This window comes from Coregonus clupeaformis, chromosome 8 (genome assembly GCF_020615455.1).
Source record: "Coregonus clupeaformis isolate EN_2021a chromosome 8, ASM2061545v1, whole genome shotgun sequence".
Lineage (NCBI taxonomy): Eukaryota > Metazoa > Chordata > Actinopteri > Salmoniformes > Salmonidae > Coregonus > Coregonus clupeaformis.
The window spans coordinates 11,075,244-11,091,435 of NC_059199.1; the positions used below are offsets into that span (position 1 = coordinate 11,075,244).

The following is a 16,192-nucleotide window of genomic DNA, read 5'->3' on the forward strand; positions in this document are numbered from 1 at the left end:
AGACTCAGTGAGCATAGCCTTGCTATTGAGAAAGGCCGCCGTAGGCAGACCTGGCTCTCAAGAGAAGACAGGCTATGTGCACACTGCCCACAAAATGAGGTGGAAACTGAGCTGCACTTCCTAACCTCCTGCCAAATGTATGACCATATTAGAGACACATATTTCCCTCAGATTACAGCGATCCACAAAGAATTTGAAAACAAACCCAATTTTGATAAACTCCCTTATCTACTGGGTGAAAAACCACAGTGTGCCATCACAGCTGCAAGATTTGTGACCTGTTGCCACAAGAAAAGGGCAACCAGTGAAGAACAAACACCATTGTAAATACAACCCATATTTATGTTTATTTATTTTCCCATTTGTACTTTAACTATTTGCACATTGTTACAACACTGTATATATTCATAATATGACATTTGAAATGTCTTTATTCTTTTGAAACTTCTGAGTGTAATGTTTACTGTTAATATTTATTGTTTATTTCACTTTTGTTTACTATCTACTTCACTTGCTTTGGCAATGTTAACACACGTTTCCCATGCCAATAAAGCCCTTAAATTGAAATTGAATTGAGAGAGAGAGAGAAAAAAAATACCCTGTCCAGAATAGTATCATAACACTTTGGCCTAGCTGGGTAAACATTAATCATGGAAACCTGGAAGGTGGAAGCTGCTGGACATGTGGCCCCAGCATTGTTTTCAACATGTTTTCTAGTGATTAGACTGTAAAGGGTTAAGTATGAGGGAACAAACTGTACGGAACACAATGTACCGTATGATGTGTGGTGACATTATCTTGTGTTACAATTGTAAATCGGTGAGTTCATATATTGGTTCAATTCTATGTTTAGAGACTGCATATTGTTACACCAACAAAAGTGAATGATTGACGGACTTCTCTCCAACATACTGTAACTTGACTGACATTACTCCAACTAAGTTTATCTTATGCAACCAGGTTGAACTGTGAAACTATAGTGCAGTCAGTCAGTCCTCTACAGAACAACACACACACACACAGAGAGAGAGAGAGAGAGAGAGAGAGAGAGAGAGAAGCAGAGAGAGAGACAGAGACAGAGAGACAGAGAGAGAGACAGAGACAGAGAGACAGAGAGAGAGACAGAGAGAGACCTTTAGAGAGGGTCTACAGCAGGCTCGTCTTTCATTGATGTATATTTATACCTGCAGCAGATGGTCTGCCACAGACCACACCAGAAAGGATTTCTCTATATTTGTATAGGGAGGGGGAAATGTAGGGGGAAGTGGAGGTGGAGTCAGCCATTACAGTAATGCATGATAATGGTGTTGATGATGATGATGGTGTTGATGATGACGGTAATGATGATGATGATTTTATTGATGATGATGGTAATGATGATGATGGTGATGATGATGATGGTAATGATGATGATAGTAATGATGATGATGGTGGTGTTGATGGTGATGTAATGATGATGATGGTGTTGATGATGATGATGATGATGGTGATGATGATGATGATGGTGATGATGGTGTTGATGATGATGGTGATGACGATTACCAAGGTCCACCACCCACAAATCCAGGTAAGGTTCATTAGCAGGGGATTGGGACTGAGCCCATCATGGAGGTGAGGTTTAGGGGTGTGTTTAGGGTGAAGGAGGGGGTACTGGGTTTAGGGGTGGGTTTAGGGTGAGGAAGGGGGTACTGGGTTTAGGGGTGGGTTTAGGGTGAAGGAGGGGGTACTGGGTTACTCTGTGGGAAGGTTTAGAGGTGGGTTTAGGGTGAAGGAGGGGCTACTGGGTTACTCTGTGGGAAGGGATCTGGTATGTAGTCAGGACTCTGGACTCTCTGACTGAAGGGCTCTGATCCGAGTTCTGGTATGTAGAAGATTGAAACCTATCCCCTCTGCCGCTACTCCCTGTGCCAGAGAATGTCTAGTTTGGGGGACACTGTCACCAATGAAGACTCATCAAACAGCCTGCTGTGAAATATGTGACCTGTGACCTAGTAGAAAAAACACGCAGTTGGCTGGAGGATGATTCAGAGAGGGATATTGGATGACGACATGAAGGCGAAGATGATGACGTTGATCGTCATCACCAATTTAAAATAATTCAACACCAGTCCTAAGCATAGCAAGCTGGCACGTTGGCACGCTGGCACGCTGACACACTGGCACGCTGGCACGCTGACACACTGGCACGTTGGCACGTTGGCACGTTGGCATAGGTTCATAAATGACTGAGTGATAATAAATATGAGACATATATTGCCTTCAGACACCAGGCAGGGCGGTTATAATGACTCCAAATAGGTGTCTGTCTCTATGAAGAGAGGAGAAAGCTGAATGAGACAGAAGAGAAGTGCTGACTTCTGGAGGACATATTTACATTCAAGAAGACAGATATAATATTTGACTAAAACATAAACATTTCAATCCTTGCTTATCTTTGTATATGATCACATATACTGTATCTATCTCTCTATTATGCGTGGGAATACATTGGAACAGATTTCCCAAATTAAAATCACTTGGAGCGGATTTGCTGGTGTTTTTACCATCTTTTAAGTCCAACTGGCAACCCGTTGGGGAAACCCGCTGTAGTTCTTTTCTGGGCGTTACATAACTCAACCCAGTTTACCATCACATCATCACCAGCGTTCAGTACAGAACAGAGAAAAGATATGGCTTGTGTTCTCCACTCCTCTCCAGTAATATACATTGTCAAGCGCTCTCCCCCTCATCTCTCCTTCATTTATCCCTCATACCTAGTTCATTTTGGATGTGTCAAAGCAGCTTAAAGAAATTCACCACTTGCTCCGTTGCCAGCCGCTGCACTTACGGAATCAGATCCAATTAAATCAATTGTTGTTGGGGTATGCGTTATCCCTGTCCGCACAATAAGGCTGTCAAAGAACACAACACACTGGGTGAAGAGATGGCAAAAGAAGAATAGCCTGCTTTCAAGCATAGGCTACCCTTTTCAATCAAAGTTGATGAAACACACAAAAGGACTGAAGTAGTATTCAAGCCCTACAAAAATACTTTCAATGGCTCCTGTCTCCCAAAAGTGGGACTTCCTCATTCTAAGTGTATACCATTCCCTACCCTGCACTCTTAGAAAAAAAGGTGCTATCTAGAACTTAAAAGGGTTCTTCGGCTGTCCCCATAGGAGAACCCATTGAATAACCCTTTTTGGTTCCAGGTAGAACCCTTTTGATTTCCATGTAGAACCCTGGAACACAAAATAGTTCTACCTGGAACCAAAAAGGGTTCTCCTATGGGGACAGCCAAAGAACCTTTTGGAACCCTTTTTTCTAAGAGTCTACACTACCATAACCTACCCTACCCTACCCGGGACGACAGTGGGTGTGTCCAGAACCATGTCACACTTAACCACATGTGTTACGGTATGGTTAGTATAATTACTCTGCGAGGGGCGTTGATTTATGGGTGTGTGTGTGTGTGTGTGTGTGTGTGTGTGTGTGTGTGTGTGTGTGGCAAAGGCCTCTGACCATTTCAACTCTTGAGTGTGGTGTGGTGGAAAGGGATGTGTGTAATGCTCAAGGGAAGAAAGCCAAGTTATATTATGTTGCAGTAGATTAGGTTACCTGTACTGTATAGAAAGGAAGTAGCTACCTACTGCTGGAATGACAAATACAATAACTTAGTCTCAAGAACCATTTGGGATTTATACACACTACACAGACAATAATAATATAATAATAGTAATAACAATAAGAATATAAGAATAATAATATAATAAGCCATTGAGACGCTTTTCTCCAGCTAATTCATCCATTTCCTGCGGAGAGAAATACTAAGAAATCTCTCCATTGTATCATGTCTATGGGCTAATTGATTGACGATCATTCTCTGTTGCTTCAAGGTCATTCACAGGGAGATCAAATCAAATCAAATTGTATTTGTCACATGCACCGAATACAACTGGTGTAAACTTACGAGCCCTTCCCAACGAAAATAGTAACACAAGAGGAATAAAATAAAATACACAAGAATGGAGCTACATACATGGAGTACCAGTACCAGATCAATGTGAAGCTATATACAGAGAGTACCAGTACCAGATCAATGTGGAGCTATATACAGGGAGTACCAGTACCAGATCAATGTGGAGCTATATACAGGGAGTACCAGTACCAGATCAATGTGGAGCTATATACAGGGAGTACCAGTACCAGATCAATGTGGAGCTATATACAGGGAGTACCAGTACCAGATCAATGTGGAGCTATATACAGGGAGTACCAGTACCAGATCAATGTGGAGCTATATACAGGGAGTCCCAGATCAATGTGGAGCTATATACAGGGAGTACCAGTACCAGATCAATGTGGAGCTATATACAGGGAGTACCAGTACCAGATCAATGTGGAGCTATATACAGGGAGTACCAGTACCAGATCAATGTGGAGCTATATACAGGAGTACCAGTACCAGATCAACGTGGAGCTATATACAGGGAGTACCAGTACCAGATCAATGTGGAGCTATATACAGGGAGTACCAGTACCAGATCAATGTGGAGCTATATACAGGGAGTACCAGTACCATATCAATGTGGAGCTATATACAGGGAGTACCAGTACCAGATCAATGTGGAGCTATATACAGGGAGTACCAGTACCAGATCAATGTGGAGCTATATACAGGGAGTACCAGTACCAGATCAATGTGGAGCTATATACAGGGAGTACCAGTACCAGATCAATGTGGAGCTATATACAGGGAGTACCAGTACCAGATCAATGTGGAGCTATATACAGGGAGTACCAGTAACAGATCAATGTGGAGCTATATACAGGGAGTACCAGTAACATATCAATGTGGAGCTATATACAGGGAGTACCAGTAACAGATCAATGTGGAGCTATATACAGGGAGTACCAGTACCAGATCAATGTGGAGCTATATAAAGGGAGTACCAGTAACATATCAATGTGGAGCTATATACAGGGAGTACCAGTACCAGATCAATGTGGAGCTATATACAGGGAGTACCAGTACCAGATCAATGTGGAGCTATATACAGGGAGTACCAGTACCAGATCAATGTGGAGCTATATACAGGGAGTACCAGTACCAGATCAATGTGGAGCTATATACAGGGAGTACCAGTACCAGATCAATGTGGAGCTATATACAGGGAGTACCAGTACCAGATCAATGTGGAGCTATATACAGGGAGTACCAGTAACAGATTAATGTGGAGCTATATACAGGGAGTACCAGTAACAGATCAATGTGGAGCTATATACAGGGAGTACCAGTACCAGATCAATGTGGAGCTATATACAGGGAGTACCAGTACCAGATCAATGTGGAGCTATATACAGGGAGTACCAGTACCAGATCAATGTGGAGCTATATACAGGGAGTACCAGTAACAGATCAATGTGGAGCTATATACAGGGAGTACCAGTACCAGATCAATGTGGAGCTATATACAGGGAGTACCAGTAACAGATCAATGTGGAGCTATATACAGGGAGTACCAGTACCAGATCAATGTGGAGCTATATACATGGAGTACCAGTAACAGATCAATGTGGAGCTATATACAGGGAGTACCAGTAACATATCAATGTGGAGCTATATACAGGGAGTACCAGTACAAGATCAATGTGGAGCTATATACAGGGAGTACCAGTAACATATCAATGTGCAGAGGTAAGAGGTATTTGAGGTAGATATGTACATGAAGGCAGGGTGTGTGCATCAAATCAAATCAAATTGTATTTGTCACATACACGTGTTTAGCAGATGTTATTGCGGGTGTAGCGAATGCTTGTGCTTCTAGCTCTGACAGTGCAGTAATATCTAACATTTTTACAACATATACCCAATACACACAAATCTAACGAAGGAATGAAATTAAGAATTTATACATATATGGATGAGCGATGTCAGAGCGGCATGGACTAAGATACAGTAGAATACTATAGAATACAGTATATACATATGAGATGAGTAATGCAAGATATGTAAACATTACTAAAGTGACTAGTGTTCCATTTCTTAAAGTGGCCAGTGATTTCTAGTCTATGTCTATAGGCAGCAGCCTCTAATGTGCTAGTGATGGCTATTTAACAGTCTGATGGCCTTGAGATAGAAGCTGTTTTTCAGTCTCTCTGTCACAGCTTTGAAGCACCTGTACTGACCTCGCCTTCTGGATGATAGCGGGGTGAACTGGCAGTGGCTTGGGTGGTTGATGTCCTTGATTATCTTTTTGGCCTTCCTGTGACATTGGGAGCTGTAGGTGTCCTGGAGGGCGGGTAGTTTGCCCCCGGTAATGCATTGGGCAGACCGTACCACCCTCTGGAGAGCCCTGCGGTTGCTGGCAGTGCAGTTGCCGTACCAGGCGGTGATACAGCCCGACAGGATGCTCTCAATTGTGCATCTGTAAAAGTTTGTGAGGGTTTTAGGTGCCAAGCCAAATTTCTTCAGCCTCCTGAGGTTGAAGAGGCTCTGTTGCGCCTTTTTCTCCACACAGTCTGTGTGGGTGGACCATTTCAGTTTGTCAGTGATGTGTATTCCAAGGAACTTGAAGCTTTCCAACTTCTCCACTGCGGCCCCGTCGATGTGGATAGGGGGGTGCGCCCTCTTCTGTTTCCTGAAGTCCACGATCATCTCCTTTGTTTTGTTGACGTTGAGTGAGAGGTTATTTTCCTGGCAGCAGACTCCCAGAGTCTCGTCATTGTTGGTAATCAAGCCTACTACTGTTATGTCGTCTGCACACTTGATGATTGAGTTGGAGGTGTGCTTGGCCACGCAGTCATGGGTGAACAGGGAGTACAGGAGGGGGCTGAGCACGCACCCTTGTGGGGCCCCAGTGTTGAGGATCAGCGAAGTGGAGGTGTTGTTTCCTACCTTCACCACCTGGGGGAGGCCCATCAGGAAGTCCAGGACCCAGTTGCACAGGGCGGAGTTCAGACCCAGGGCCTCAAGCTTAATGATGAGGTTGGAGGGTACTATGGTGTTGAATGCTGAGCTATAGTCAATGAACAGCATTCTTACATAGGTATTCCTCTTGTCCAGATGTGATAGGGCAGTGTGCAGTGTGACGGCGATTGCATCGTCTGTGGATCTATTGGGGCGGTAAGCAAATTGAAGTGGGTCTAGGGTGACAGGTAAGGTAGAGGTGATATGATCCTTGACTAGTCTCTCAAAGCACTTCATGATGACAGAGGTGAGTGCTACGGGGCGATAGTCATTTAGTTTAGTTACCTTTGCTTTCTTGGGTACAGGAACAATGGTGGCCATCTTGAAGCATGTGGAGAGAGCAGACTGGGATAGGGAGAGATTGAATATGTCCGTAAACACACCAGCCAGCTGGTCTGCGCATGCTCTGAGGACGTGGCTAGGGATGCCGTCTGCAGCCCTGCGAGGGTTAACACGCTTAAATGTCTTACTCACGTCGGCCATGGAGAAGGAGAGCCCACAGTCCTTGGTAGTGGGCCACATCGGTGGCACTGTGTTATCCTCAAAGCGGGCGAAGAAAGTGTTTAGCTTGTCCGGAAGCAAGACGTCGGTGTCGGCAACATGGCTGGTTTTCCTTTGGTAGTCCTTTGATTGTCTGTAGACCCTGCCACATACGTCTCGTGTCTGAGCCGTTGAATTGCGACTCCACTTTTTGCCTGTTTGATTGCCTTGCGGAGTGAATAGCTACACTGTTTGTATTCTGCCATATTTCCAGTCACCTTGCCATGGTTAAATGCGGTGTTTCGCGCTTTCAGTTTTGCGCGAATTCTGCCATCTATCCACGGTTTCTGGTTAGGGTAGGTTTTAATAGTCACAGTGGGTACAACATCTCCTATACACTTCCTGATAAACTCAGTCATCGTTTCAGTGTATTCATCTAAATTATTTTTGCAAGCTACCCGGAACATATCCCAGTCCGCATGATCAAAACAATCCTGAAGCGTGGATTCCGATTGGTCAGACCAGCGTTGAATAGTCCTTAGCACGGGTACTTCCTGTTTGAGTTTCTGCCTATAGGAAGGGAGGAGCAAAATGGAGTCGTGGTCAGATTTGCCGAAAGGAGGGCGGGGGAGGGCCTTGTAAGCATCCCGGAAGTTCTAATAGCAATGGTTGAGTGTTTTAGCAGTGTGAGTACAACAGTCGATATGTTGATAGAACTTCGGCAGCCTAGTCCTCAAATGTTCTTTGTTAAAATCCACAGCTACAATAAATGCAGCCTCAGGATATGTGGTTTCCAGTTGGAATAAAGTCCAGTGAAGTTCTTTGAGGACCGTCGTGGAATCGGCTTGAGGGGGGATATAAACGGCCGTGGCTATAACCGAAGAAAATTATCTTGGGAGATAATACGGTCAGCATTTCATTGTGAGGTATTCTAGGTCGGGTGAACAAAAGGACTTGAATTCCTGTATGTTACTACAATTACACCATGAGTCGTTAATCATGAAACACACACCTCCGCCCTTCTGCTTCCCGGAGATATATTTATTTCTGTCTGCACGATGAACTGAGAACCCATCTGGCTGGACCGATTTCGACAGAATATCCTGAGAGAGCCATGTTTCCATGAAACAAAGTATGTTACAGGCCCTGATGTATCTCTGGAAAGAAACCCTTGCCCTGAGCTCGTCAACTTTGTTTTCCAAAGACTGAAAATTAGCGAGTAATATACTGGGAAGCGGTGGGTGGTATTAGCGCCGCCTAAGTCGAACCAGCAAGCCGCTCCGAGTGCCTCTCCTCCGCCGGAGATGTTTTGGGTCAGCCTCTGGAATCAGTTCAATTACCCTGGGGAGAGCGAACAAAGGATCTGCTTCAGGAAAGTCGTATTCCTGGTCGTAATGCTGGTAGTTCTGGTGAGTTACCGCTGCTCTGATATCCAAAAGTTTTTCCCGGCTGTATGTAATGATACAAAACATTTTCTGAGCTAATAATGTAAAAGATAATACATTAAAAAAACATTTCCTAAGAGCTAGTCGCGAGGCAGCCATCTTCGTCGGCGCCATCTGTTCCAGACTCTATCTTGCTTGTATGTATGTGTGTTTGTGTTGTGTCGGTATGCATGTGTGTGTTATGTGTGTGTGTGTGCATACGTACTGTATGTGAATGTGTGTGTGAGTGTCAATGTAGTGTGTGAGTGAGTGTGTATATGGCGTGTATATATAGTCTAGTGCTTGTGCGTATGGTCAGTGCAAGGTAGAGTCAGTGCAGATAGTTTGGGTACCATTCATTTACTATTTAGCAGTGCACTTGGGTTGCATAACACAGGATTGACAAGATTAAACACTTTGAGATGACCTCAAACTAGTTTAATCCTATACTTGTCCCCACTGTCCATATAATCTTACTCATTATGATCTAAAAGTCTAAACTGATCCTAGACCAGCACTCGTACTCTAAGATGCTTTATGAATATGGACCCTTAACTGTAGACAACTGTAGCTATTCAGGGCTTTCCCATTTTGTGTAGATCTGTCTGTTTTGACTAGCGTCCTAACCAACAGATTTCTCTACAGCTATTAATACACACAGACACACACACACACCTGAATAACACACACACACACACCTGAATAACACACACACACACACCTGAATAACACACACACACACACACACACACCTGAGCACCACATCAATTCCCTGGTTGGAGAGGCCTATTTCAAGCGTTCCTGCCTCTGTACACCCACATTACCCCTTTAGACAGCTGAACAGCACCAGACCACAGGATGCTGCGTGACATATTGAAATTCAATTAGCATGTCATTTAGATGTAATTTGGGACTAATCTAATTCCCTATCCTTATCCTGCAGTGGAGAATTACAATGGGCACAGCAGCCAGCCCAGACCTCTGGTTAAGCCCATTCAGTCTTCCAGACGCCAAGTGACCCTATATAGAGCCCCAATACGCTGCCGCTATGAAATATATATGTGCTGTGTGCAATGTGCATGCTGCTATGCGTGTGTGACCTTGTCGGCAGCCCCCTGTAAAAGCCCCTGTGTATTTTACAGTGTGTATGTGTGTCTGGATAGTCTTATGATTGACCATACAGTACACGTGTGTCCTCAACAGAATAGAATGCCAGCTGGCATTAATTTGGACGCCTAAAGGAGTGGAGTGCAGAGTATACGGTTGATAATTGTGTCCACGGTCGATAATTCTGATATGAGAAACGGAAACTAATTTCAAGGTGAGACCCTTCTCCCAGTCCGTGGATCTAAATTGCTAGCAGACTTCTAATAAGACAATGTAGGCAAGCTAGCGAAGGCCTGTCTATTGTCCATTATACAAGCCTATATCTAATATCAATTTGTTTTCTATTACTGCTTTCCTCCATTCTCTCTGACACGGACCCTGACAGGAGAGAACCTGAAGTTTGTCTATAACATGGGGGATTAGGGTCCCCAATTTGTCCTGACCAGGGAAAAGCCGATAGCTATATCCCTAGCTATATCCTAGCAATACCCAACAGCCCATATCTCCTGTACTATCCCTAGCTATATCCTGGCCCTACCCAACAGCCCATATCTACTGTACTATCCCTAGCTATATCCTGGCCCTACCCAACAGCCCATATCTACTGTACTATCCCTAGCTATATCCTGGCCCTACCCAACAGCCCATATCTACTGTACTATCCCTAGCTAAAAAATTAAATTACATTATTTAGCAGACGCTCTTATCCAGAGCGACTTACATGAGCAATTAGGGTTAAGTGCCTTGCTTAAGGGCACATCGACAGATTTTTCACCTAGTCGGCTCGGGGATCCATATATACTGTACTATCCCTAGCTATATCCTAGCCCTACACAACAGCCCATATCTACTGTACTATCCCTAGCTATATCCTGGCCCTACCCAACAGCCCATATCTACTGTACTATCCCTAGCTATATCCTGGCCCTACACAACAGCCCATATCTACTGTACTATGACTACATGCCATTTAATTCCAATCTAACCCTGGTCCACAGGGACCCCTATGGAACACGCACTAGACCCCTAGACCCTGGACCTGTTCCTGGGCTACAGGGGTGGGCGTTGGTGGTATGTGTGAGCGTGGGGTGAGGTCACTATCCCATCCCTGAGTGACGAAAAAAAGCCCCAGAGCTACGAAGGTTCTGGTCCAAGAACGAGAGAACAGAGAGAGGCCAAGAGCCAACACCCCGTTGAGAACATCTAAAACAGCTGCTATTGTTTCCCTGTTCCCCCACTCTCTCTTCCCCCTGTTCCCCCCCTCTCTCCTCCCTAAGGCCCCCATACTGTCAAATAGACCCCGGCACATGGTCGTTAGTGTATATTTACTGTCCAACACCAACACTTCAAGGAAGGAATCTATTTGGATAGGTTAATAATGATACTGATAGCTGATATAGCTAACAGTTGTGGCCCTTTATCTTGCATCATATACTCTATGGGTTTTTCCATCTGTGTGTATAAAGTTAAATCGGCCTGTTAGCTTGTATAGTGAGATCGGGTGTGTCCACAGTTTTGCTGGCAGTAGTCAATTCCCCCTTGTGTGAAAATGCTTTAGTGATGTTATCATCCTCCATGAGTGCAAAAACAGGCGAGGGATAAAAATCTCCTCAATGTTCTGCCAGACAACAGTCTCAGTGTATCTTTCATTTTGGACATACTGTGCTTGATCCACTAACTAAATAATTAATCTGGTGTCAGAAAATCAGACATAAGAGGACACTATGGAGTTCTTACATCAACAAAAACACTTCCCTAGCATGTTACTAATTAGCAACACTTGATAGCATTCCTAGCATAATCGTTAATTAGCTAGCGAATAGCAACATGATTAAACAGCATAGAGCTATATCTGAGGCTCTATTTTATGTTAGCGCTGATGCTATAAGATGACCAGAGCCACTGAGGGGGTTACATTAAATGAATACCCCTGTGTAGCATAGCGCTAATTACAACTAGCTAGAGAAACGCTTATGGTTTCCCCTTCAGAACTGGCACAGTTAGCCATCTGGCTAACACCCACATACGCTCTAATTGGCGATAAGCAGACAGGGAGGTTATACTTGATATGGTTGATTCTCTTCCAGGTCAACATAAGGAGTGTTTGATGGTTTTATGACACAGCCAACCCTATCGATGTCGGCCTAAGACTGGAGCCTGAGTTAGGAAGTTGTTACTGAATACTGACTGACACAGGGTCAGATATCTTTTCATCCATCTAGTGGATTGGAGGTAGGGTCATCTACTGTATTCCTAGATCTGGACTTCAGAGTAACTTCTACCTCAAGCTCTGTAGTCCAGTCAGTCCACATCTGGAAGTGTATCGTCAAAACGGGCCCCCATTATCCCTTATGATACATGACGAATTCTGGCAGTATAAATCCGACAATTAGATGGAAATCGAACTTCTGGATTGCATTCCTGCTGTGGAATTCTGGGAAGGGCAAAATAAGACTTCTTGTTAAGGGGGGTGGGTGAGGGGTGTGCAGTGCCTGTATACCCTATAGGGGTTAGGGTGTTGACAGACCCCCTTGGTGCCTCTCCCTGTCAGTGTTGAGTCTAAGGGTTATTAATAGCCTCCTCTAAACTAGCCTCACACTTCCTAATTAACCCACCTCCTCAGACTCCTCAGACTTGGTGGAACATGACATGTATTTCCTGTTGGAAACCACATTGGCAAATACATAAAACATGAATACATACTGTATTTCAGGCATAAACCAAAATAAAAAGTAGGGGAGTATCAAAAAGTGTATTCAAATCCCAAAGAAAAGTATGTAAAATTTGCTAGTGCAAGTGTCAGAATCGCTAGCATGTGCATAATCTTCACACTTAGCATAATGCCCCTTGGGACAGACTTAATGGTTCCCTATGAATCACAAAACCACTCAGAAAGGGATAAACATTTCAACATGGACTGGATAATCTCTTCAGACAGTGTCACTCACTACCCACTGGGCAAGAACTGGTTGAATCAACATTGTTTCCACGTCATTTCAACCAAAAAAGTAAATGTGATGACGTTGAATCAACGTGGAAAACTGATTGGATTTGAAAAAAGTAATCAACCTAAGGGAATTTAGTCTTTTTTTCCCACCCAACTTTTAGCCTAACTCTAATGACATGATGACATGTTTTGTTGATTTCACGTTGAATTCACATTAGTTGACAACTCAACCAAATGTAAATCAAAACTAGAAGTTGAACTGACATCTGTGCCCTGTTTTCTCCTCCCTCGTTCCTAGAGGAGAGGATGAATGCCCGGGGGGTGTCCGGTGGCGTTACACACTGATGTAAGAATAAACGCGATAAACTGCAGGAAGCGCCCGACATTGTCCCGACCCTTCTGGTTTCCTAGCAACAGTGCCTGTGTTCATAACAACATACAAGCCCCTAGTGAAAGACCAGGGCCTTACAGAGTGCAATGGAGGTGACAGATAGAGGAGGAGAGTGGGAGGGAAGGGATGGGCTGAATATGAAATCACAGCACCCGACTCTTCAGCCCCTCACTCACTCACTCACGCACACGCACACTAAAGAGAGAAAACAGGAAACCCTGAGCCTGCTGCTCCGTGATTGCTTTGACCTGCCCTATCTAACCAGCCTGTTTGTTTCCTATGGTAGTGCTCTGGTGAGGGAAATATGGTAGCAAGATGACCTGACCTGTATAGTATGTTACACCTGCAATAACCAATGTGTGTGTGTGTGTGTGTGTGTGTGTGTGTGTGTGTGTGTGTGTGTGTGTGTGTGTGTGTGTGGTGTGTCCATTGCCAGAGGAAATCCAGTAGCTAATGGAACTGCTCACGGTAACTATTTTTTTTTATTTTATTTTTTTTCACCTTTATTTAACCAGGTAAACCAGTTGAGAACAAGTTCTCATTTACAACTGCGACCTGGCCAAGATAAAGCAAAGCAGTGCGATAAAAACAACAACACAGAGTTACATATGGGGTAAAACAAAACAAAGTCAAAAATACAACAGAAATACATATATATACAGTGTGTGCAAATGTAGCAAGTTATGGAGGTAAGGCAATAAATAGGCTATAGTGCAAAATAATTACAATTAGTATTAACACTGGAATGATAGATGTGCAAGAGATGATGTGCAAATAGAGATACTGGGGTACAAATGAGCAAAATAAATAACAATATAGGGATGAGGTAGTTGGGCGGGCTAATTTCAGATGGGCTGTGTACAGGTGCAGTGATCGGTAAGGTGCTCTGACAACTGATGCTTAAAGTTAGTGAGGGAGATAAGTGTCTCCAGCTTCAGAGATTTTTGCAATTTGTTCCAGTCATTGGCAGCAGAGAACTGGAAGGAATGGCGGCCAAAGGAGGTGTTGGCTTTGGGGATGACCAGTGAGATATACCTGCTGGAGCGCAGACTACGGGTGGGTGTTGCTATGGTGACCAATAAGCTAAGATAAGGCGGGGATTTGCCTAGCAGTGATTTATAGATGGCCTGGAGCCAGTGGGTTTGGCGACGAATATGTAGTGAGGACCAGCCAACAAGAGCGTACAGGTCACAGTGGTGGGTAGTATATGGGGCTTTGGAGACAAAACGGATGGCACTGTGATAGACTACATCCAATTTGCTGAGTAGAGTGTTGGAGGCTATTTTGTAAATGACATCGCCGAAGTCAAGGATCGGTAGGATAGTCCGTTTTACGAGGGCATGTTTGGCAGCATGAGTGAAGGAGGCTTTGTTGCGAAATAGGAAACCGATTCTAGATTTAACTTTGGATTGGAGATTCTTAATGTGAGTCTGGAAGGAGAGTTTACAGTCTAACCAGACACCTAGATATTTGTAGTTGTCCACATACTCTAGGTCAGACCCGTCGAGAGTAGTGATTCTAGTCGGGTGGGCGGGTGCAAGCAGCGTTCGGTTGAAGAGCATGCATTTAGTTTTACTAGTGTTTAAGAGCAGTTGGAGGCTACTGAAGGAGTGTTGTATGGCATTGAAGCTCGTTTGGAGGTTTGTTAACACAGTGTCCAATGAAGGGCCAGATGTATACAAAATGGTGTCGTCTGCGTAGAGGTGGATCTGAGAGTCACCAGCAGCAAGAGCGACGTCATTGATATACACAGAGAAAAGAGTCGGCCCAAGAATTGAACCCTGTGGCACCCCGTAGAGACTGCCATAGGTCCAGACAACAGGCCCTCCGATTTGACACATTGAACTCTATCTGAGAAGTAGTTGGTGAACCAGGCGAGGCAGTCATTTGAGAAACCAAGGCTATTTAGTCTGCCAATAAGAATGCGGTGGTTGACAGAGTCGAAAGCCTTGGCCAGGTCAATGAAAACGGCTGCACAGTACTGTCTATTATCGATCGCGGTTATAATATCGTTTAGGACCTTGAGCGTGGCTGAAGTGCACCCATGACCAGCTCGGAAACCGGATTGCATAGCGGAGAAGGTACGGTGGGATTCGAAATGGTCGGTGATCTGTTCAGCCGCCTTTGTGTCCCTGTCCCTGGTGAGATGTATTGACTAGACAATAAGAGGTCAGGGGTTAGGGTTCAAGGTTGAACTTACCTTTGCAGACGAAGCACTTGATGTGGAAGTGTTTATTCTGCACGCGCAGCACCTCTCCCTTGCAGGCCTTGCCACAGTTCTGACAGGGGATGGAGCTGCTGCCGCTGCCCCCCTGCTTCCCCTGCTTCCCCTGCTTCCCCTGCTCCAGAGGGCTGTGGACAGCCTGCTGGTGAAACACTGAAACACACAGAGAGACACAGAGAGGTTAGATGGGTATGTTCTGTGCGTAGAAATGCTCACACACATGCATTTGGAGAGTCACGTGTAGAAACACACACATGTTCAGTCATAAAAATGTATAAAACTTTAATGACTCATACAAAACAAATGCACATCCGCATACTCATGCATATGCACCCGCACGCACACACACACACACACGCACAAACGCACAAACGCACACACACACTGATTACAGAAGCATGTTGGAAACTTCAAATAGCCCGGAGGCCTGCATATGGTATGCACTGTTATAAATATGCTCAGTATGTGTAGTGGGAAAGATATGACCAGATAATCAGTGCATCACGTGGCAGAGAGAGAGTGTTGCTGGAGCTGAAGGTGCAGAGCTCATCTTCAGCCAACTTCAGCTTGTGATATCATGCAGATCAACAAAAATTATAACAATCAGATTTATAATGAAAAATGTATAATGTAAAAACTACAACTCATCAATTAGTAATCATGTCTTCCGG

General features: G+C 44.3%; 1 protein-coding gene across 11 annotated transcripts in view; it reads right to left on the reverse strand.

Annotated features, from left to right (window-relative positions):
• Positions 1–16,192, reverse strand: part of LOC121571087 (actin-binding LIM protein 2) — a 110,427-nt gene that overhangs the window by 58,050 nt on the left and 36,185 nt on the right. For all 11 annotated transcript variants that reach the window (XM_041882350.2, XM_041882353.2, XM_041882354.2 and 8 more), the window contains exon 2: positions 15,498–15,674. In XM_041882350.2, the coding sequence (XP_041738284.1) occupies positions 15,498–15,674 (177 nt within the window). The remainder of the gene's footprint in view (positions 1–15,497; positions 15,675–16,192) is intronic.